Source organism: Fukomys damarensis, unplaced genomic scaffold, assembly GCF_012274545.1.
Source record: "Fukomys damarensis isolate Sample0158 unplaced genomic scaffold, DMR_v1.0_HiC HiC_scaffold_39, whole genome shotgun sequence".
Lineage (NCBI taxonomy): Eukaryota > Metazoa > Chordata > Mammalia > Rodentia > Bathyergidae > Fukomys > Fukomys damarensis.
Genome location: NW_022900951.1, coordinates 38195447 through 38220027, shown reverse-complemented (window position 1 = coordinate 38220027; position 24581 = coordinate 38195447). Strand labels below are relative to the sequence as shown.

General features: G+C 38.2%; 1 protein-coding gene across 1 annotated transcript in view; it reads right to left on the bottom strand.

Moving 5' to 3' along the window:
• Window positions 1-17745, bottom strand: part of LOC104855266 (amine oxidase [flavin-containing] A) — a 75522-nt gene extending 57777 nt beyond the window's left edge. Inside the window, exon 1 of the mRNA XM_010614077.3 lies at window positions 16444-17745. Coding sequence (XP_010612379.1) covers window positions 16444-17572 — 1129 coding nt within the window. The 5' untranslated portion in view covers window positions 17573-17745. The remainder of the gene's footprint in view (window positions 1-16443) is intronic.
• Between the last annotated feature and the right edge of the window lie 6836 nt (window positions 17746-24581).

The window sequence follows — 24581 nt, the reverse complement described above, 5'->3', positions numbered from 1 at the left end:
AAAGACATTGATAATTGGTAGGTTAAAAATACACAATAGTAATTTTTAATGCTCAGTAGGTCATAAATGAAGCACAGGCAAACTCTTGCAGTTTAGCAAAGTTTTTTCTTTTTTTGGTCCCAGAGATTGAATCCAAGACCTTCACGCTAAGCTACATCTCCAGCCCTTTTTATTTTTTTATTTTTTATTTTTTTGGTACCGGGGATCGAACTCGGGTCCTTGTGCTTGCGAGGCAGACCACCAAACCGCTGAGCTAAATCCCCGGCCCATTTTTTAAAATTTTTTGTTTTGAGTCAGGGTCTCATTAAAGTGCCTAGGCAGGACTTAAACTTGCAATATTCCTACTTCAGTCTCCCAAAGTGATGGTATTACCACACCCAGGTAAACTTTGCTAACTGTGGCTGTTGACCTGAATGGGAAAAAACTAAAGATGATGCCTCTTTAATTATTTTTTGTATTCATTTTCTATATCATTATGCATTCTATCTTCCCCTTATTACCATAAAATTCAACAATCACTTGTAGAAAAAAATAATGCCTCGACTGTCAACTCCACAAATTAAGTTACGAGCTCTTGCAAAATATTTTAAAATATTTACTTAGCTCTTTTGATAAATAGGATAAAATTACTAGAAAAGATTCTTTTTTACCGTTTATTTTTAATTAGTACATGTATGCAGTACATAATGTTTACATTTCTTGTGGGGAGTTGGTACATGTACATAATACATCTTAATTCCTTTTTTTTATTGCCTTTCGCTCCCTTCCCTATATGTCTTGATCCCTCTCCCATTCAAGAAAGATATCTCCATATCTCCATACTTCCTTCCTATTATCTCTCCTTTATTTTGTTCTTTATTTATAATGTGAGTTTCATAAGAGAAATCATGTAATACTTAAAACTTGTGTGTCTGATTTATTTCCCTTAACATCATAGCCTAAAAGTGCATCCATTTTCCTACAAATGACTTGAGTTTATCCTTTATGGCACAGTAGTACTCCATGGTGTACAAATACCACATTTTCTGTATCTATTCATCTGTTGATGGCCATATAGGCTGTTTCCAAGATTTAACTTTTATGAATTATGCTTCTATAAACATGTGTATGCATGGATCACAGTGATATGTCTTCAACTGTTTTAAGAAGACATCTAGAAGGAGAATAGCTGGGTCAGATGGAATTTCTATTTTTACTTTTTTGAGAAATCTTCATACTGATTTCTATAGTGGTTATACTATATGTTGTCCCACCAACAATGTAGAAAGGTTCCTTTTTCATGTTCAACCTCACTAGAATTTGTTATTATTTGATTTCTAAAAGGTTATTTTTTTCATTAAGATTATTGGTACATTTTAGACATACAATACAGTTACACTTATCATTGGGAACTTCCACCTTTATATGATGTATCTTGGTTCTTATTTTTTCCCCATTTCCCTGCCCTCCCTCTCAAAGGTTCTTAAGTCTGAAAGCAAGTCACCATAAAAATGTGACTATAAAATAGATCTGTCGATTTTTTTTCATATTTATTATGAAAGGAGAAAATTTTATCTTAAACCTCTTATTTTACCTTATTCCAAAGTACTATAGATTGCTAAGTCAAAACTAAGAGCATTGTGCATTATAACTCCTTGATTCTTTCATTTTTCCATCATTTAATAGCCACAAGGAATTCAGAGAAACAGCCCTACCGTAAGGAGAGAGATTGATAAATGAATACCTGTAAATTATTAACAACCAACAAGGTAAAGTGGCACCTATTTGCAGCATTTGGATTTCCACAGTGCACAAGGGGTGATCAAAAGATATGATGAATGATTGAATTTTAAAATGTGTTACAGTACCTACCATACTCTAAAGCGTTCTATTGTCAAAAGGCTGTAATTTTCCTACCCATGTTTTTGAGGGAAGAAGTCTAAGAGGGCACTGGCAAAATCTACCATTCTTTATACCCAAAGCTCTTCCTTTTCCAAACTACAGCACACAGAGCTCATCAGGAAGAAAAGAGCACAGCCTCCCTCCTCCAAGTGTTCTGTGGTTTTCTATGAGAACAAGAGTAGAAAGCCCAGAGAAACTACACTCACAAACAATCTGTTATGGTCTATGTCTTAATAGGAAAATAGTGGGTCATGGCACAGGAAATTTTTAAATCACATTGCAGTATTTTAAGTAGGGATGATGACTTTAAAACAATAGAATTGTTTTCCAGGTGTTTCTTCAATCATTTGGGTTTTATAGGGAACAAAATAAAACAATTAATGGATTTATTAGAGAGGTTAACAACAGCAGCAACAACAAAGCAAGTCTGTTAAAAGCACATCTAATTTGAGAGTTCAAGCAATGTTCTTCCTGACAATTAGATGAGAAGAGCCTGGAAGAGGGGTTGTATGCAGCCAGCAGTAATATTGCTATAGAAACCTCAAAAAAGCTCCAGCTTCTTAAAGCCACTACTCAGGAAAATTGTGTTCCCACAGATTTTGCAGTGCTTCCAATATACCAGAATGGTTACTATTAGAAAAGGTGTAAGAAATGATTTTACCTACATAGTACATCTTGGGAGTTGGTAACATCTGTGATGAAGCTTTCAGGAAATGATCCTTTGCTCCTTGGGGTATAAATCTCACATATCCTGTCACAATGGAACCTAGCTTCCACATTCATCACTGCATTCTCTACCTCACTTTTGCTTTGCCTTACTTCTTTAAGCACATTCACGTAACTCATCAGAGGAAAAGAAGAAACTCCTCCATATGACTCATGTTACCCTTTCCAGTCCTATGTATTTTCAGAGTTTTCTTCTACAAAACATGATCTGGTATTTTCATTCCATCTCTAGAACAAATTACAAAACGTAGTACATTCCTTGTGATAAATGTCCAGTTGTCCCACAGTCAATGTAGTCATCTGTCATACTTTGTCCCCATTGCCCTGATTTAATTTTCTCCTTAGCATACATCACCACCTGGCACCCCCACCTTTCTGCATATTGTTTAATTAAAGCCCCCATAAAATAGGGTCTTTGTTATTGCTTACTGCTATATCTCCAGAGCCTGGCACAAGGGAGACTTTCAGGAAATCTTTGTTGAAATAATTTGTAAGTGAATGAGTATAGTGTACTTCACAGACTGCAATGCAAAACTTTCACTAATTCAAAGGTATGTGTTCCTACTGAATGACAATCACAGTTAAATAAATAAAACAAAAATACCATAAAGAATTAGACAAACAAAACATTCCTCCAGCAGGCTCCTGTTTCATTCTCTCGGTAGAGTCATTCTTCCTTCCTCAGTATCACTGGGGGATTGATTCTAAGATGCCCCATGGATACCACAATCTGTAGATGCTGAAGTCCTTTATATACAATGATGTATAACTGCATATAACCCATGCACATCTTTTGTATACTTTAAATCATTTCCAGATTACTTATAATATCTAGCACAGTGTAAATAGTTGTTATGTTGTATCATTTGTCTGGTTAGTTTTTGTTGTTGTTGTTTTTTGAGACAGGGTCTCACTATGTAGCTGAGACTGTCCTGGAACTCACTATGTAGCCCATGCTGGTCTCGAATTCACAGGGATCCTCCTGCCTCAGCCTACCAAGTGCTGGGATATCTGCACATTTCAGTACAGATGGAATTTTTTTCTCAAAAGTTTTCAGTCCAAGGTTAATTGAATCTACAGATGCAAAACCTGTGGATACAGAGGGTCCAATGTAGGAAGAGTTCCTGCTATTGAGCTAGTATGGTTTGGAATCATACTTTAACATTTACTATGCGATAATCTTAGGAAAATTTCTTCAGACTGCTTTTGCATCTATAAAAGGAGATAATAATGGTTGTGTCTTAGTAGCTAATGTTAGAATTAAACAAGTTAACACATGTAATTATTCAGCCAAGTGACTGGTGCATAACAAATGTCCCATTACTCTGAACTGTCATCAACACCATTATTCTTAAGGTCACTGATGATCTTCATTTTTCTAAGGCTCATGGTTTGCTTCAACACTTAAACATTTTTATATTGACTGATGCTGATCACTTATCTATATCATTTCAGATTCTAACTTCAACATTACTCCTTAGTCCTGATTTCTCAAAGTCAGTATTTCCCAAAGGGTATTCTTTGCAAAAGTACTGCTTTGAGATATACATAGGATTTCTTAGGGTTGTTCAGCAAAATAAACACATTATCAAATTCATTGTGTTTCAGACTATAATAATGGCATGTAAATGGTGCTATGAAGGCACTTAAGCCAGCTCGCCTGTGATTTGGGAAGGCTTCCAGAACTTTTGAAGTAACTAGCTTGATACTGTGCTTAATGGTGGTATCATGGTAGCATTAATGTCAGAAATAGGGGATGGGGATTTAGCTCAGTGGCACTGTGCTTGCCTTGCAAGTGCAAGGTCCTGAGTTCGATCCTTGGTACTGGGGGGGAAAAAAAAAGAAATGAGGTAGTAATGTCCACCACTACCAATTTTATTTAACATTATATGATAAGTACTAATTACTTATTTTTACACCTTCACAAGTACTATAAATTTAGCAAAACTTATGCCTTCATTCACTCAGCTAATAAATAATATTGTGCACCTACTAGGTGTCAAGCATTATCCTAGGCATGATATAGATGTGAATATAAGCAAGTTCTCATAAAACTTACCCTCTAGTAGGAAAAACAAATGCATAAAGAAATAAACGTTGTGTTATAAAATATTATGGAAATATTATATACTATGGTGATAAATTAGACTACAAAAAGAAAAGGTATGGGAGATAGTGCTTTTGAGAGTCATTAGTGAAAGGATTTCAGAGATGACATTAAAAGACAATTTAGTGAAATAAAAGGAGCCATACAAGTATCTGGAGAAGATGGGAACAAGACTGATGTGCTCAAAGATGATCAATGAGACTAGTGTAGCCCAAGGGCAATGAGTGAGAAGATGAGACCCAGACTAAGAAGTCTCTAAGAAGAGATGAAATGACTTAGTTCCTTTTACACTATAGCAAAGCTTGCAATTTTTGTCCAAGTGTGATGGGGAGCCACTGAGAGATTATAAGTAGGGGAGTGATTAATCTTATTTTAATTTTTAAAAAGATCATTCTGGTTGCTGTGAGGAAAACTGACTGTAAAGAAAAAACAGAAGGGAAGCAAGGAAATAGTTAATAGACAAATCTCAAGGGCAAGAGATTATGGTGGCTCGGACAAGACAAATAACTACAATGATTCAGACAAAGGTGACTATCACTGAAGTGGGAGAAGTGGTCAAAGTTAGAACGTAGTTTGAGGCTAAGCTAAAAGAACATGCCATTTAAATGGTCACGGTGTATGACAAAAAGAAAGGAGTCAAGAAATGCTCCAAGATTTTGGACTAGAGCAACTTGAAAAATGATGATATCACTTATTAAGTGGGAAATAGCCAGAGGGGACATGAGGTATGGAGAAATAGCAAGTGTCCTACTATAGCAGTATTATTTGAGGAGCTAAACCTGTGTTATAAACTTCTTGGGAATAGAAACGTATTATGTATCTTTGCTTCCTAGAATAGAGCCTGCCATGTTGCAGGTGCTCAAATGCTTGTTGTAAAAAAGGGAAGAATCATATACTAGGAAAACAAAACCGTATTTGTGTGGATCAGGGCAATAGGGAAGCTTTTAATGCAATTTAGATTATATTTATCTCAGTCAACTAAGAAAGACTGACAAGAATAGGGTATCAAATCATTTTAACCTTTCTGACTAAGTGAGTCAGCAGATTGTAAATATTACTAGTACATTTACTGAAAAATGTATTTCTGAAAATTGTGCTTGTCGGAAAAAGCAAACAAACTATCAATGTACAAACAAATTTGTTCTCTGATATATATAACCATTCCTATCTATGTACTGATCAATGGGTCAATTCTAATCTAAACTATATCAATCTGTATATCATACTTTCTTTCAGAGAAATCATTCTCTATTTTTGCAAAGGTCAGATCATATACTTCCTTCATCTTTGATAAGTTAAGAAGACAAGGCTATCTCAAATGATAAATAGAGGAAAGCTAACAATTAATTTCAATTTTCCCTGAATTCAACAGAATGGTCGTCTAGACAGTCCTAATTTATTTGATTACCCTTCAGTGTTCATCTTCACTTTAAATAAACATATCTCACCCAAGTTAGAGAATGCAATTATCTCTTAATTCATTATTTGCCAAGTGTTTCACATGGCTGTCCTGAGATACTGCACACTGGAACAGACTACAGTTTAAAGCCATTGTTCCCAAAGTGTTTTATGGAACACTAGTCCTCAAGCAAGACGCTCCAGCAAAAGTATTACTGTCCATGGAAACTGGGACACTCTATACCATTTCTCCTTATGGGACATTCCCTGAAAATACTGGCATATTAAAAAATCCTCAGAAATTGTGCAGCAAAAATCCTGTTTAACTCAACATATCTCCACCCTCTGTCATTGAAAGAAAAAAAAACAAATACACACACACACACAAAACCTACACCTTAAAGCACACTCTGGAAAATCCAGTTTCATCTCTTATAAGATTGTTCAAACATTTGCAGTAACAAATTCCCATAGGCAGGGTCCTAGCTGAACAATGCCTAAAATATAAGCTGTGCGATAGAGCAAAGCTTTGGTGTAGCTGTACCTTATGCTTTGCCACCTCACGTAATTCTTATTTATTCCTAAAAGTAACTTTTCTTCAACTTTAACATTTGCGACCATTCAAGAATGTGTACAGAGTACACTGCATAATAAATACACTTTTAAATTAACTCTACTATTTAGTGATGTGCTTCCTGGCCAACAGAATTCTTACATAACTGCATGTTTGAACTCTTGGACTGAACATTCCAAGGACAATAAAAAGGATAGTCAAACATCAACTCACACTGAAGTTTTCAAGGCAATACTCCTAAAGCAAGAAAGCAGACAGCAAAATGCACAAATTTTACTCAATGTATATAGTAAGTATTCAACTGACAAGTATTGAATAAATGAATGCAGGCACACAAGAAAAGGGGCTTTAACTTAAAGTACAGCTCACAGCTAATTCATTTTAGAAATTCCATGACACTTCTGTCAAGCACTACTTCCTCCATGTAATTTGTCATTTCCTCCAGGTAGAATTAACTTCTCTCTTCTTTCAACCCTCAGTGCACCTGTGAAGCAATCTTAAGTACAGGTTGAATCCCCCTTAAGCAAAATGCTTGGGATTAGAATTGTTTCAGATTTCAGAAATTTTCAGATTTTGTTATGATTGCATATACATAATGAAATATCTTGGAGGTGGGACTGAAGTCCAAACAACAGTTTTATTTATGTTTCATATATACCATATACTATACACATAGCCTAAATTAGTTTAATACAGTATTTTTAGTGTGTCTACCTTTTGACTATAATCCATCACATAAAGTTAAGTGTGGAATTTTCCACTATTGATATCATGCTGACTATGAAACAAGTTACAGATTTTGGAAAATTTTGGATTCTGCATCTTCAGATTAGGGATGCTCAACTGTACTAACAACACTTCAGGCTCGTAGTTCATAGAGGGATCCTATGTCTAACCTAAGTCCCTGGATAGACAAAAAGGCTGACAGATAAACCAGAGAACACCCTAACACCCTCTGATCAAACCTTCTCTCTTCTGTGTGGGTCCAAATTTTGTTAAATGCTTTCAATAGCCCATGATCATCACTTCTCAGCCTTTTAGCTAAGGTCATGTATAGTGTCAATAGCCAATGATCTTTATAAGTCATTACAAATGCATATTAAATAATAAATGCCTTAATACCAATGGCTTCACTTCGATATGTAAAAACTTTAAATCCAAATCTGGTAAAACTGCCAACAGTAATTATATCAACTACTATAGGTTTTCACCAGTGCTTTCTTCCAAAATTCTTTCTTTTCAAAACATGTAAGGTTCTTGGGCTTAAGGTTGAACATGTAGTTTTCAGCCTATATTTTGACTACTTTTTCATGGTCTATTGCCAAATTTATTATTAGTAAATGCATAATGATATAGTAAGTCTTTTAATTCTTAAGTTTTACTTTTCCTATGAAGTGTCAGTATCAGCCTAAATTATGTTATATTACACTGAAGAGGTATTAGTAAATTACACTGAAAAGGTTTTCAGAGCATAGAATATTGGCTTGGTGCAGGAGGAGAAAGGTTTATAAGCAAAAATATGCATTTTTACTGAAAAGGTCAGTAACTTTCATTAGATTAGGTTCAGAAAGATGAGAATCACTGATCAAAATCCTAAACTCACAATAGTTTTGTAAAACATAAAAAAGTAAATAAATTCATCACATAAAAGTCATTACATAAATGGATGCCCTATATTCTAAATGTTCAAAAAGCAGTATTATTTCACGTAATATAAACTTACTATCAAGAACAATTATTAGGGTTTAGAGCATCAAATCTCAATTTTAAATAATATAATTTAATGCATTACCTATGGATAAACCTACCTATAGAGTAAGCCCAGTGGGGAATAGAAAAGCACTATTGGGGGGGTGGTCACTATTTTTTTTAATTCATTAAGTTTATTGCTACATTTTAGGTAGATATGATATGATAACATCTATCATTGGGAATTTGTACCTTTACATGATAAATCTTGGTTCTTATTTTTTTCCCATTCCCCTCCTTCTCTTCCATCCCTCCTAAATGGATGCACATTGAGGCAATACTATTACGCGAAATAAATAGGACATACATGTGTAAATACTAAATCTTTTCTCTGGTGTGAGAAACTGAAAGTGTAAATAAGGATCAAAATGTAGATTAATGTGAAATAGGAAGATAAGGCCCAAAGGGGAAGGGGAAGTGGAAGGGGTAAAGGAAGGGAAATGAATAAATATGAGAAAAGGAAAAAACAGAGGTCACCATTTCAGGGGCTCAAGGCCAAATTATAGCACTAAAGATTTTTGTAGTATTTGGTAATTACCTTCTCAGCTTCTGTTTTGGTCCCCTTGAACTCATACAGGCAATCACTCTGCGATCTTAGACATAATTAATATATATTTAACTCAACTATCAAGGCTCATCATCTGATTTTTAAGTTATTATTAATACTCTTACCTCATCAATAAATTAAGTATTGTTAATAAGCAGAGCTTTGTTTACTTTTCCCTAGCAACAACTAGAAAAGGGCTTTTAAACAAAGAGTAGGAGAGACATGGGGGAAGGTGTGAATAAACACCTGTGAAGAGACCCAGGTATTGATTTAAGTTAGTGGAGGATGTCATTATGTGGGATGATACAAACTATTTCCAGAATAAAGCATGCAGTAAAAAAGTATGAGGAGGGGTCTGAAAAAGAAAGCTAACATACAGATCTTTGTGAAGCTACCTAAATACAAAAAATACTGAAAAACATACTGCATATAACTTAATCCAATTACTTAGATGACAAAACCATGGTTCAAAGACTTTAAATTTCTCTAAAATGCAATACTAGATGACAACATAATAGGGAATAGGTCACCTGAAGGAAAACACAAACTGCTGGTAAAAACATATCACAATAAAGGGTGAAAATAGTCCTAACAATCAAATTATCTCAAATACAACATCGTTTTGCTTTGAGAAAAGGTCTCACTACATAATCCAGGCTGGACTTAAACTTGCAGTCCTCCTGCCTCAGTCTCTCAAGTGCTGGGATTAAAGGTGTGCACCACCACGACCAGCTCTCAGACACAACATCTTAAATTTTTTTTGAAGTATTCTATAAAGTTTTAATCACTCAGACTTAAATCTATCCATCTCATATATGCCAGCATATTTTAAACAAGTAATTGGGTGCCTACAATTTTTAAATCACAGGGCTAAGTACGCTTGCAAGCCCCTGTATGTAATACAAAACTACAAAACAATCCGTGTTTCTGGGTACACTTGAATCCAAAAACTGAAAAATTTTTCCTATGTTAAAATATTACTATGCCACACCTGCACAGATTATATGACACAATATTCAACAATAACGGGCTTACTCATTTATTTTTCCCTATTACTGGTCTCTGTGATTCATGAAATTATACTAAGATCTATTGTTAAAAACATTTTTCACATTAGTTGAGGATTATGTGTAAATTCAAATCAATTAGTATCAACTAAATGCTAAAATTGCCCATTAAAAGTCAGATCCATTCAAATGCTCATTTTACTATGAAGATTTTAAAGATCATACTCCAGATAAATGTGATTCTGACATTCTTCGTTTAGTATGAAAAGTGTACACACTAAAATATCCTAGTTTATTTTTTATGGAAAAAAAATACAAAACTGGGGCAAAGAAATGTCCTAAAAGGCACAAAATTAGGGCCAGAGATTTAGCTCAGTTGCACCGCACCTGCCTCACAAGTACAAGGTCCAGAGTTTGATCTCTGGTACAAAACAAAAACAAAGCAAAAGAGGGCACAAAATTAAATTCTAGCCTGAGAATCCAAATAACAAAGCCATAAAATATAAGTATCCTTTTAAAAATGCAAGCATTTCTCAATCACTGCAAAGCCACACAGTATGTGCTGCCAAGCTCTTGGTTAAAATAGTTTAAAATGTTTCTTAACGAAATGATTGTCATGGGTGATGTATTTCCGCAAGAGGGGAAATTGTAGGATGCTGTGTACTCAATTGTTGGAACTCAGAACATTAGTCATTCTGCTGGCAAAGAATGGCTTTTTTGTCTCAGATGATGAGAAAAATTCAACCCTTGATGCAATACAGCACTGAGCTCTAAGCAGTAAGAACTCATAATTCTTTTTAATAGAGCTCATCTCATAGACAAAAATAAGGGGTAGTTCTTAATTCTTAGACCCTGTCTGGACACTATGATCACTTTCTACATACTTGAAATATAATTGCAAAACATATGGAAAAACTTTTTATTCACCTGGGACCACAGCACTATGGCTAAGGTGTTTTCACTATGTATTAATGGTTCACACAGGCACAAAATCATGGGTAGATATGGCATACCAGTGTCATTTCAATAGCTACCAAGATCATATCCCTAGAGGCACAGGAAGCAACAACTATTTTCCTTCCCTGGCACTTTTGCCATGAGTTTAAATTAAAGTACTGCTCCTATCTGGCTTACACCCTCCTGACACTGTATCAATGTTCCTTTGCTCTCTCATGTCTCCTATGTCTGTTTTCTGTCCTCTTATACCTACCTTGTTTTGTTTTGTTTTTGGTAACGGGGATTGAACTTGGGCCCTTGCACTTGCAAGGCAGGTGGCGGAACCACTTAGCCAAAGCCCCAGCCCTATACCTACCTTTTAAAATCCTAATTCTCTCTCAAGGTCCAAGCACATTGTTCATATCCATAACATTAATATTTATATCACTATATTCATGCCAATTATTCACTCATTTCTTCTAAATGGATAGAGGCTTCTTCAGGACATGGATGCTACCTACTCATTTTTACATATCTTATCCCTATGATCTAGCTACTACCTTATATATGGAAGATACTCTTAAAATGCTTTAGAAAATCCATAATAAGTAGCTAGCTCTACTTATTATGAGCTGCTTTGAGGGATACAGCATTCCTTCCCCCTGACTGTGAGCTAGTCAGATAACTAGGAGATACTATCAGAAGGATTAAAATCTTAGGTAAATAGGCCACATTGCCTTTTAAAATCCCTTTGACCAAAGACTGAAATTCCAAACAGTCCTATGAAGGATGTATGCACTATATCTTGGAGATGGACTTATTTTTTCCTTATTTATCTCTCTAAAGAGAGACATTTCAGAAATTATCAGTTAAGAACAGATATTAAAATCTTCCATCATGGATTTTCTGTCATTTGTTCTATTTGTGGCTCCTTACGAGAAAAAACTAGCATCTAAAGTTAGTGGTTCAACCACTGTCCTTAAAAGAAAATCAAGAAATAGGCAGAAAAATAAATACAAATTATAAAGTAGTTAGTATGAGCTCTACAAGAGGGGAGAAAAATCAGTGAGAGCCAGAATGATTAAGGAAAGGATCTTCATCTAGATATTGTAGGATTAATTAAATGTTAAGAAAAAGGCACTTCCATGTTAAGAAAGATGAAAAAAGGGAAGGCCTGAAGGACAAAATAAACATACTGTAGCACCCACCAGGACAAGAAGTATTGAGTAAAGCTCAAGTCCATGTTGGGGAAGAGTGGGAAATGTTTATTTGTCCAACAAACTGGGAGCATGGAAAGGGGACTTGACAGTAAGGTAACAGAATACCACTGAAGGTTCTGAGCAGAAGAGTGAGTTAAGGAAAGAAGTACTCAAGGTAAATCAAGTCTGGGAGAATACTGTATGCAGGACGGATGGATAGGAAAGCCACTAATATAAAAGGGGGCACTGGAAAGTTGTCATAATCAGAGGTCAGAATCTGTTTTGGGCATGGGGGCAGGGGAGTAGTCAGTGGGGGGGCAGAAGAACAGCTCAAAAAGAGGAAGTAGAAGGATCTGTTAAGAGGGTGAAGGAAAATTAAAAGAATCATACCACAGCGATATACGCACACCCATGTTTATAGCGGCACAGTTTGTAATAGCTAAAACTTGGAAACACCCCAGTTGCCCATCAATTGGAGACTGGATAAAGAAGATGCAGTTTTTCTATAAAATGGAGTACTACTCAGCCACAAAGAATGAAAAACTAGAGTCATTCACAGGAAAATGGATGCATATTGAGGCCATACTCTTACGTGAAATAAATAGGACACACGTGTAAATACTGAATCCTTTCTCTGGTGTGAAAAACAAAAAGTGTAAATAATATCCAAATTGTATATCTGAAAGTGTGAAGTAGGAAGAAAAGGGCTAAAGTTGTAGGGGAAGTGTAAAGGGTAGGGGAAAGGAAATAAGGGAAAAGAAAAAATATGAGAAAAGAAAAAAATGGAAGCAAAGTCTTTGTAAATAGGGAAGGGTGGAGGGGGTGAAGGGAGGGCAGGGGTATGAGAAAAAATGAGAACCAAGATCTGTCACGTAAAGATAAAAGATTCCAATGATGAATATAACTGTACTGTATACCTGAAAAGTTCCAATAGTCAATTTAAAAAAAGGGTGAAAGAGAGCTGGGGATGTTGCTCAGTGATAGCATATGTGCTTAGCATGTACAAGGCACTGGGTTTGATGCCCAGCACTGCAAAAAAGCAGAGGGGGATAGAAGATGAAAGAAAAAGATGTGTTAAAAATGATGGAAAGCACAGTTACATTCATTGTTGGGATCATGTACCTCTACATGGCAAGTCTTGATTCTCCCTAAAATGTACCAATAAACTCAATTAAAGCTGAAAAAAAATGATGGAAAGGTTGATCATGACAAGAAAAGAGTCAAGCAACTAAGGAGAAGCTTCTGGACATGTTAAATCTGCAGTATTAAGTGTGAAATATCTATGACCAGGTAACTTATGGGACAGGAATTCAGAGAAAGAAAGGGATTTGAATCAGAACCTTGAGAACTTTCTACAGATAAAGGAACACTGAAATTCTAGAATAAAAGAGAGGGAGAGAATGTAAAAAAGCCCAAAATTGATGAGCAGGAAAACCTTAAGGCCATTTCAAAACTAGAAATCAAAAGAATATGAGCTTGGGCCGGGGATTTAGATCAGTGATTCCACCGCCTGCCTCCCAAGCACAAGGACCCAAGTTTGATCCTCAGTACCAAAACAAACAAACAAACAAAAAACAAAAAACAAAAAAATATGAGCTGAGTAATGGAAAAAGAAAAATGAGTATGGGACAAAAATTCTGGATTTAATAGTGTCACAGAACACATGAAAAGATTTCAGAAAAGAAATGGGTGATCGACGATGGATGATGATGGATAGGAGCCAGGGTATGTTAATGAAACTGCTAGACTAATAAATGAGCAAGGTTGTTTCACCCCTCAATTACTATATAAAATTATTTAATCGGCCAGAGGACAGAAAAAGGGCTTTCTGGCTGTGTGCTGTTTTCTGTTTTTAATGACAAAAAGGAGACATATCAAAATACTACTATTCTTGGTGCAAAGATAGTTATAATTCTACTAATGTCAATTGATTTTGAGTCATGTTATTTAGAATGTTCTCTTTGGGAGGTACATTAGAGGAATAATACTGCAGATGCAAAGTACTGGCCATATATTATAAATGTGTGGGTAATATATCCAAATGTACAATCCTGACAAAAGTTGTAAGGAATATCCAAAAGCATTTAAAACTGGATCATTAAGTAACTCATGGGATATTGCCAAGCACACACAAAGTTGATGTATTTTGGACCTCACAAGAATGCTGGTGAAATAATGGCTATTACCCGTTCCTGAAATACCTAGTTTATGTCTAGGACCTAACATGAGACACATTTGCATCTACTTTTAGTTGTAAACCAGCTGGGAAGGCATCACAGTGAGAAAGCAGTGTTTCTAGTCAGTTGGTATTAAAATCACTCAGATCTGACTGATAGGACATTAGGAAGTCCAATGCTTTTCCCACTGCCACTGATAGATTGGACACTGGCTTTTGGAAGAACAGTGTGCACTACCTCACAGAAAATACCGTCTATTTCCTCAAATGGAAATGAACAAATAATAATTAATAATGACCATGGACAGATCTAGGTTTTGTGAGTCCTTACATAATTTGGATGCCCTCTTTAAGATATAAAAAAGCAAAACTGTGAATACAAAATTCAGTGTGGAACTAGTTATTTATTTAGAATGAGAACCAGAAGGGGCCTAAAGTTGTAAAGCCATAAAGCATAACGTTCATCGCTACATACTAAATCAACCTCTGCTAATGACCAAGTATTAGGAGTTAAGTACTGGAAAGGAAAACCAGCAGGTAATCAGGCAGAAGAATAATAAAAGACAAAACTCATTAAGGAATACCAGAGACAGACTAAGGAAAAGACAAGGAAAACATCCCAGAAAGACCCCTGAATTGTGGCATAGTGATGAGAGGAGACAAAACTAATAATTGACACTACACATGACCATATTTATTTTCCAGTGATAAACGATCAAAATCCTCCTAGGATTCTGCCTAGAAGAACTAGGTTTTTGTAAACACCAGTCCACTACATTGCAGTTATGCAGCAAGTGTTTGTGAAATGAATAAGTAAATGAATGAAAGAAGGGAAACAAGAGAAATGCTCCATTTTCTTACTCTCAGCTAGGATGTGCTTGTTTTTGGTGGCACTGGTTGGAACTGTCGAAGCCAATGGTCCATGCCAATCTTTTCTCTGGTTGTTAAAGACTATCATGCACAGGACAAATCAAAAACTGTTTTCAAAATTAATTTATAAGTATGTTCAGAGTCTCTTCAAAAGGATAATATATAAAAATAACTCCTGCAGAGCCACCCTATTTACTTCTTCCCTCTTTTTTTAAATCAGATCGTGCATGTATATCTCTAAAATTATTAATACCTGGAGAAAGGGATAGATCCATATGTGATTCTAGGGAGGGCCAAAACACGACGAAATTCCTAAATTTCAAAGATTTTGGCAATTATCACAACATAAGCGTCAATTTAACATGTCAAGTCTTCAAAAAGATACTGAAGGGCCTCACATACCACTGTCAGCTACAAACCCAAGCCAAGACCAGCAGACAATATGCTGGTAGTAGGAGCTCTTAAAGAAAGGACAAAACAGGGCACTCCCTGACTCGCCCACAGCTCTTGCTTCATAAAAGGATTACTTCTGGATAAAAATGCCTTACACCTTCCTGCACATCCTGAGAAAACTGGCAGGAGACAGCTGAACCTAAGAGCTCACCCTTCTTTCGTTTTTAAATTATTTTACATTTTACTAAAGGATTTTACTTCCTTGCTTTTTACCTACCAAAATTTCCAAGGAAAAGTACTTAGAGAACAACAGAGCTAGACTAATATTATTACTACCTCCATACTATAAAAATCTGTATGCTGATGTTCGATTCAGGGAAAGGGACAGTAAATCAGTGAGGCAAAGCAGCCACCTCAGGCATTAAGAGTCGGGGTCTTTAATGGGAGAAAATTTTTCAGGTACTTCCCAGCTAGGCAGTTTGACCTCGGAAGAGTTATTGAAACTCCTCAGGCGTCGGTTGGTGGCTTTTGTTAAAAATAATAATAATAAATAAATAAAGGAGGCTGGGTGTGATACCATCTCACAGGATTGTTGGGGACTGAGAAAAATCTACATAATGTAACCGCACAGCAAAAGCTAATCAAATATTAGAATTTAATAGTAAAATTATTCCCTACCCCCAGGCCCCCTTCATACCACCAGCAAAACTGGCCCAACCTCCATTCCCACTTTGCAAGACCTGGAGTCTAGCCACTGTCACACTCTCCTTTGGAGGAGAAACCAACCCCTTGAAACACCACAGCAATATTGCAAGTTTTGCAAGTCCCTGTCCCTGGTCCAGCCAGGATCGCTCAGGCCACCACTATGGTCCACACTAACCTGAAATGCCGCCTCCTATTACCACTACATCGAACATGTGGCCTGCGGTACTTGCTTTCTCCGGACTCGCCATGCTTTGGTTGAGATTCTTCTGAGGCGTGGATATAAGAGTAGGGACAGCCAAGGGCGGAGCTATCCCTTCAACTGACCCCCGCGTGGCGTTCGAGGGCGGAGCCCATGTTCCTACTGATACTCCGGAGGAACTGGGCCCTAAGACTGGGGCGCACCCTCCTGCTGACAGTCTGGGACTGCCCGTAAGCGGTACTGGTCTTGCTAGCGCTCCCCCAGGGAAGCCAGGCTCTAAGAACCGGGCGCGCGATCGAAGTGTCACCGCGGGGTTGAAACTAGGTAGAGACCCTTGTGCCGACCTTTGGGAATGGCTACCATAGCGAACAGAAGGCAGCGCTACCGATATCCAAGGGTAGCCGGGCGCAGAGAGCAAGAGGTACTCTTGCGCTGAGGGCTGTGGGGGGTTACTTGGCGCAGGAAGAACCCGTGCGGACAGGTGGGAAGAGTTACTAGATGTTGGAAGTCCTGGGGCCAATGGGCGAGACGTTAAGTTCCACTTCAGTTCTTGTAGAGACTCACTGGGTGTGCTGGAAACTGAGGTCCGGGAAGCACTTTGTCCGGACTCGTAGGCTGAGCTCGGTAGAGACGCCTCTGAAGAGCCATATAGCGACAGTGTGGAGGAGCCCAAGGACAAGCCAAGTCCCGCTACCCTGCGGTTGTTAGCGTCCGAGTCAGAACTGGAGCCTGGGGCGGACGCAACCGAGGTGCTTGAGGGAGTGGCAGGTATCGGGCTCAACCCTCTCAGGCCTTGGGCACCGAAGGCTCTGGAACTAGGGTTGACGTTAGGGCCCTGGGCAGAATTAGCGCCGGGGGGCACGCCAGAGTTCGGGTCTGAGGCGGACGCGTTTGGCGCGCTAGCGGAAAAACGGTGGGAGGCCTGCCAGTCTGGTAAGACGTTCCGCTCCGACGAGAGAGTCGAGGCCGCGCCCACAGTGGGGGCCAGGCCCTGGACCTGGTTATCGGACCCCGGGGTTTGGGGAGCCGGCCTCCCCTGACGCTGTCTCCTGCCGCCGCGGCCATAGGGGTCGCGGGGGAAGGGGGTCGAGCTCTGTGAACTCATGTTTTTTTTAGCTTTTGGGTCGCTAGGAAAGACGTTCGGTATCACAACCCTTCCCTACTGGCGAATGCCTTTCTAGCCCGGCTATCTCGGAGTGTTACCTCACAGGGGCGGTCGAGCGCCCGGCCCTCTCTGAGGCGGAGGAAAGAGACTAACGAAACCTAGCCCCACCTTCCTCGTCCCTTAGCGGTTTTCGCGCACGCGCGCGAGAAAATATTTTCGCGCCGTTTTAGACGGGAGATACCACTACAAGAGGGAGGACAGGGGCCAGGCGAGAATGGATGAGCGGGTGTGCTTATGTCCACGTGGTGCCTCACCTGAAACTTTCATTACCACACTTAGCTGAAAAGTATTTTGACTGCAAGGGACACAGAGCCGCAAATATTTGAAGGAAATGAACCCGAAGACTCGTGGGACCACCTACCTGATTGCACATGGTCTAGCCCGCTTGGACGTCACTTAGGGCGGGAGAAGTCTGCGCAGCTGCGCAACGTCCTCGGCAAGGGGCGGGTTGGAGTGGGGGCGGTTCCTTGGATGAATTGGGTGTGGTTACTAGTTCTCGAGTAGGGTTTTTCAAACTCAGATGCTTAACGAAAATTGAAGCAAGTAGGCAAGAAAAAATTACCCAAGTGGCGTTCCAACTTAAACGTGAAAGTCAGAGGATGGCTAAGGTGCAAAAACAAAACGTTTCCCTATCCTGTTTTATTTAGTGCTGACACTTTACTGTACAACCAGCCTTCAGTCTTGCTATTTTTATCCCTTTCTTAAATTTCCACTTTTATTCTTTTCTTTCTAAAGCTGAATTTGTCGTCACCGGAATCCTCAGAAATAGATTTCCTAGCTCGGCATGGTGGGCACATTCCTGTAATCCGAGCACTCTGGAGGCTGAGGTAGGAGGAATACTGCCTTTGAGGCTAGCATGAACAGCACATCGAGACTGTCCAAAAAAAAAAAGTCCGAATTTATAACAGGAATCCAATGTGTTGAGAACTCTAGGAAGTTAATTAGGTATCTTTTCCCACCTCTAAAATATTTCTCGTGCCTGCCCACCTGCATTCTGTATAAAACATCTTGTTGGATAAGCTGTAAAGAAATATAGATGTAGTTTTATCCAGTTTTAATAGCTTTTACTTAGAAAAGAACTTGAGACTCTGGATTAAGTAGAAATCGTTTTCATTGTGGTAGATTTTGAAGCATAGACAGGAAATACATAACAAAGAATTCAACTCTAATGTGATTCTACCCACCTTCCTCCTTATTACCATTGCTTTCATTTTCATTCAAATACTTGATTTCACACTGTGTGGTAGACAAAGATAGAGCAAGGTACTATAGAAATACAGGTAATGCACAACAGAGACTATCTTCATAGTCTATGAGCAATAGACAACCACATGTTCGACCAGACCAAAGTTATGTTGGAAAGATCCTTAGGAAAATTCCCCAGGCCAATTATGTCAAGGAGTTTAGCTGAGCAAAATAAAGACAAAAACACAAGACAAAGTTAAGCAAACAAACAAAAAATGATTCCTGCACCTCCCAAAACCAGAGCATGTTCTTAAAGCTGCAGTCAACAATGAGATCAGACAGCATCTATTGAAAAATGGAAGTGAAATATAGAGAAATGAATTGGTTACAGCTTAAATAGCTAACTAGCTACAAGGACTACAACAGACTAAATCACAACCACTGTGATTTTGTTGTTGTTTTTTTTGTTTTGTTTTTTTTTTTTTTGATACAGGGTCTCACTATGTAGTTGAGACTGACCTGGAACTCGCTATGTAGCCCAGGCTGGTCTAGAATTCACAGCGATCCTCCTGCCTCAGCCATCCGAGTGCTGGGGTTACGGGCATGCGCTACCGTGCCCGGCCAGCTACTGTGATTTAACTCTACATTGGTTTGGTTTGTACACAGTGCGGGTGCCCAGTCCAAATACATGGCCCCTCAAATATTTTATTTGACAAGTGGTCTGACCACTTTAAAAGTTACCTTTGGGAAAGGGAGTCTAAAATACTCCAGAGAAAGAGGGAGCAATTTGGGAGGCTGAGGCAGGAGGATTCCAAGTACAAATCCCACTTGGGCAATTTATCAAGATCCCTGTCTGGGAATGTAGCTCAGTGGGAGTGTCATGGGTCAATCCCCAGTACCACAAAAAAAGGCAGGTAGAAATGTAATCAACATCCCTGTGGTAGAAAGAAGCATCGTTTATGGGGGGCAAATGAAAGGCTGGCAGTAGAGCCAGGGCAAAGTGAAACGCATAGGATGCAAGGCTGCTGAGGTAAGCAGAGCCAAAATCAGATCCTTGGCCTTAAGCTGGAGATGTAGTTCAGGGTTTGGATGCTTGCCCAACATGTACAAGGCCCTGATATTTGATCCCTATCTCTGCAAATGAAAAAAAAAGGTCTTTATACTAAGAGCAGAGGAGAACACTGCAAGAGTCTTAAGCAAGAGGCAATAAGCCTATGTTGCGTTTTGAAAAGGTCTGCCTGCCTGCCTTGGGAATAATGGGCTGAAGGGAGCAAGAGTAGATAAATACAGGGATACCAAAGTTATGAATTCTTCAAAGAAAGTGATGAGACTTTTAGACTAAGGAGCTGTTTACAAAGAGGTGCCTGACCCAGGCAGGCAGCCAGCTCACAGCGAGCTAGCAGGGAGATAGCCAGGAGAATAAATACTCAGACTTTCTAATCTCCCTCCTTCCACTCTTCTGCTGCTTCTCTACATATGAGGCAGAGAAGCCCCTGGCTCATTTTTTTTTTCCTATACCAGTCAGAAGAGCCTGAGTTTGACAAAAAGCAGCTGTTAGGTCCCTCTCCTTGCTTCCCTCTGCTCTCCCTCCCCCTAAAATGAACTTGGACAACTTGCCTCAGTATTCAGTATCCTCCTGCCTCTTCTGAGGTTGCTTTGTGACCTCTCCAAACACCAATAAGCTGTGATGAGCACAGCTGACCCTCCCAAAGGTTTCCTGGTACCACCACTTTTCATGGAGATGAGACAGCCGTTACTGCCCTGCCCTCCGCTGAACCACAGCTATGGCAGCTGCAGTTGTACGGCACACCCCCAACCCCAACCCCAACCCCACTCATACATCTGACCTGATCGCAGGCCAACAGTTGCACTAATCAGGAGGTCTGAATTTGAGATGAACATAGGCTTTACCTTGGACCAGTCACAAGGTTGCTGCTGCTATATGACGAGTGCACCCCTCATGTTACCTCCCTCCTTCCCTCCTTCCTTCCTTCCCTCCTTCCTTCCTTCCTTCCTTCCTTCCTTCCTTCCTTCCTTCCTTCCTTCCTTCCTTTCTTTCTTTCTTTCTTTCTTTCTTTCTTTCTTTCTTTTAGTACCAGGGATCTTACTCAGACTTCCTTTCTCTTTCTTTCTTTCTTTCTTTCTTTCTTTCTTTTATTCTTTCTTTTGAGAGAGGATCTTGCTATGTAGTCCAAAGTGGCCTTGAAATCACTGTGTAACCTCAGGCTGGCCTTGAACTAGCAACAATCCTCCTACCTCAGCCTCCCAAGTGCTGGGATTACAGGACTGGGTTAGTCTCAGAGGGTTCCATCTGCTGTACTGATGTGCTGCTGCACATGTCCTGTTAAAATAAAGCTTCACTCTGTTCGTCCTTTAAATCTTCTTGTAATTTCTCAGGTAGTGTGGCCTTAGAAGGTCCTGTAAATCTACTCAGGATTCCTGAGCAGTATGAGCAGAGCAGTCACTTTCAAAGAAGCAATAAACACTAGGGATTTTTAGCCCTGAAGAGCTCAGCTAGTGAAGATCAGTAACTGAGACCATCAAGCAGCACAATTGACCCACTGTGTCCAGCACAAGCCAGCATCAAATGACACTAGCGAGCAGCAGCAGAGACCAGCAGACAAACGTGGCAAATGACAGTATTCAGCATTATCTGGTGTGGTCCAGTGGCACCAGGACCAATAGCAGAGCTACATTTTGCTGACTCATGGTTTTTTATCTGCACTAAGGGAAAGAACCCTCACCTTATTGGTGACACGTAGACCTACCCCAGACAGAAGCTAGCTGGCAAGAAAGCCTGTACAGATCGGCCATATGGATTGGCCATCAGAGGAGAGAAAACCTGGGATGGGGCAGACATCACTTGGAAGGGTTGAAGAGAGTGCTAAATGAGCAAATGAATACAAAATAGTGTAGTACTTTACATAATAATTACTTAATGTATATTGATATTTTAATTTTTTAGAACTACGTTCAAGTCATGTACTATAATATATTCAACCATTGTCTTCTAATATTAAGCATTTAGTACTTTCCAATTTTTCATATCATGGGGATGAACATTTTGTGCATAAAATATTGTATCCATTTCTTAGAATTTCCTCAAAATAGAATACTAAAAATAAGATTATGGAGGTAAAAACGTAGAAGCATTTTTAAAGTTTTTTTTGGCAGAAATTACCAAATTGCCCAAAAGATTGTACAAGTTTTTATTTCATCAGAACTGTCTAAGAAAGTCCGACTTCTTATTGTACCAACTCCAACATTAAGCAAGTTAACATCTTAACCATTTATAATAACATGAAAAGTAAAAAGCCAGCATGGCATTGCTGTTAAAATCAGTGTTTCTTTATAGCTGGACATGGTGGTGCACGCCTGTAATCCCACCACTTGGGAGTCTGAGGCAGGAGAATCGCTGTGAGTTCAAGACCAGCCTGGGCTACATAGTGAGTTCCAGGTCAGTCTCAACTACATAGTGAGAGCCTGTGTCTAAAAACCAATAGATAAATAAATAAATACATACACACATACATAAATAAAACCAGAAAGAAATCCAGGAAGTAAAGGGATTCAGGCTAAATCAGCAGCAGCAGCTGAAAGATATTCTTTGATACTGCATGAAACACAATAAAACAAAACAATAAATCAGTGTTTCTTTAATTATTAATGACTACTTTGCCCATATATTAGCCATTTCAATTTCTTTTATTGTGAATTAATTCACACCTTTCTGTAGCTGATTTCTATACTTTATATGATACCTTTTATCTGTTATTTTCAACAAAAATACTTTATTCTAATTATATATCCTTCTATTGTTTATATTTTAGATGTGCAGAAATTTAAAATTTCCATGGTAATATCTATTCTTCAGTAATTTTTCCATTACAATTTATTTATTTGGTTGTGCTAGGGATTGAACCCAGGATCTTGCGCATTGCTAAGCACATGCTCTACCATTAGCCTACATCCCCAGCCCTCCATTGCTTTAAACTAAGAGGGTTCTTCTTTGATTTTCCACCTTTTTAAATAAATTATTTTATTGATATATTTTAGATATGCATGATGATCACATTCATCATAAAGAATTTGTACCTGTACACAATACATCTTGATTCTTTTTTCCCCATTGCCCTCCTCCCTCTCCTGTCCTAAGATCTGAAGGACAAAAATCTGTTTTCTTCTAGTTTTTTGGTGATTTGATATTTTAAAACTTAATCTCAAAGTATATATGTTGTTATGTTAGAAAGGGTAATGATCTAAATAGTCTCTCCCCACGTGTAGTTAACAGTTCATAACAAATTGTCCACTGAAAAATACTTCCATACTCCACTGATTAATTTTATCTCATATAATATAAATACTAAGGTCTATTTTGGAATTGCCTCTTCAGTTATACTGACTGCTCATTCTTGCTGTGTTGACGTCAGTGCCACATTGATTTATTCATTGTTACTTCATTGTAGATTTTACCAGATGGACGAATCAGTCTTTTCCTGATAGTATTTTTTTCCAAAGTTATTTGCAGTATTTGTACATTCCTTCTATTAATACAGTCATATTTTTAAATGAATTTTGGATTTATTTAATCCATAAAGAACTCTCTTGGTTAATTTAATTGGGATGATAGTATTTTCTAAACATTATTTTGGGAAATTTCTATTTGGTAGCCTCATTTAATATCTTCTTAAAGAGGTGTTCACCTCCAGAATTCTCATAGGAAATTGTTTTATTTATCCCTGAAATTATAAATTTTGTGATCGTGTTTATATATGTGTTAACTGGCATACATCCTTTCAGTCTGTGAATTTTTTCTTATTTTTTACAAAGAGTCCCACTACACTGGCCAGATTGGCCTTCAACTTTCAATCTTCCTGCCTCAGCTTCCCTAGTAGGTAAAATGATGGCATGGTAGTCTGTGAATTTGAAATTTTGATTTTTTTTTATCCTTATGATAAAACAGTTTTCTTCTACGCTAAGTTGGATTATTGCCTCTATTATTAAGTGTTTGATTTCTTCCTGGAAAATACCTACAATTGTTAAGGTTTGACTCTTAAATGTCTCCTAAAGCCGTATCTTTTGAAGACTTGGTAACCAACCTGTGGGGCTTTTAAGAAGTGGTGGAACCTGTAAGAGGTGAGGATTAGTTGGAAAAAGTTAGGTTATTGCACCTCCACCATACACTTCCACTATGATGTTGCTCTAAAAGAGATGGAACAAAGTGACCATGGACTGAAACCTCTTTTTTTGGGGGGGGGGGGTTCTTTTGAGACAGGGTCTCACAGTGTAGTTGAGACTGACCTGGAACTCACTATGTAGCTCAGCCTGGTCTTGAACTCATAGCAATCCTCCTGCCTCAGCCTCCCAAGTGTTGGGATTACAGGCATGACCCACCACACCCGGCTTGACTGAAACCTCTTACACCGTGAACCAAAGTAGATGTTTTCTTCTTTTAAATTGATTGTCTCAGGTATTTTGTCACAGAATCAGAAAACTATCACAAGTATCCTGTTGAAGCACCTGTCTTATATTATTATTTTCATAATCATCTGTCCTTATCTGCTCTTATATCTGAAAGGGATAAGTGAATTTATTCTTCATTTTACTTATTTAGTTTTTTGCATTTTTAATTTCGTTTGTACTGCTGCTAATATAGAATATTAACTATGTCATTTCATTTTAGGTTTTTTCTTTGTTTTTTTATTTTAAATTCTGATTTTAACTAACTTATTTTTCATTTATGCTATGCATGTCAGAATATTTT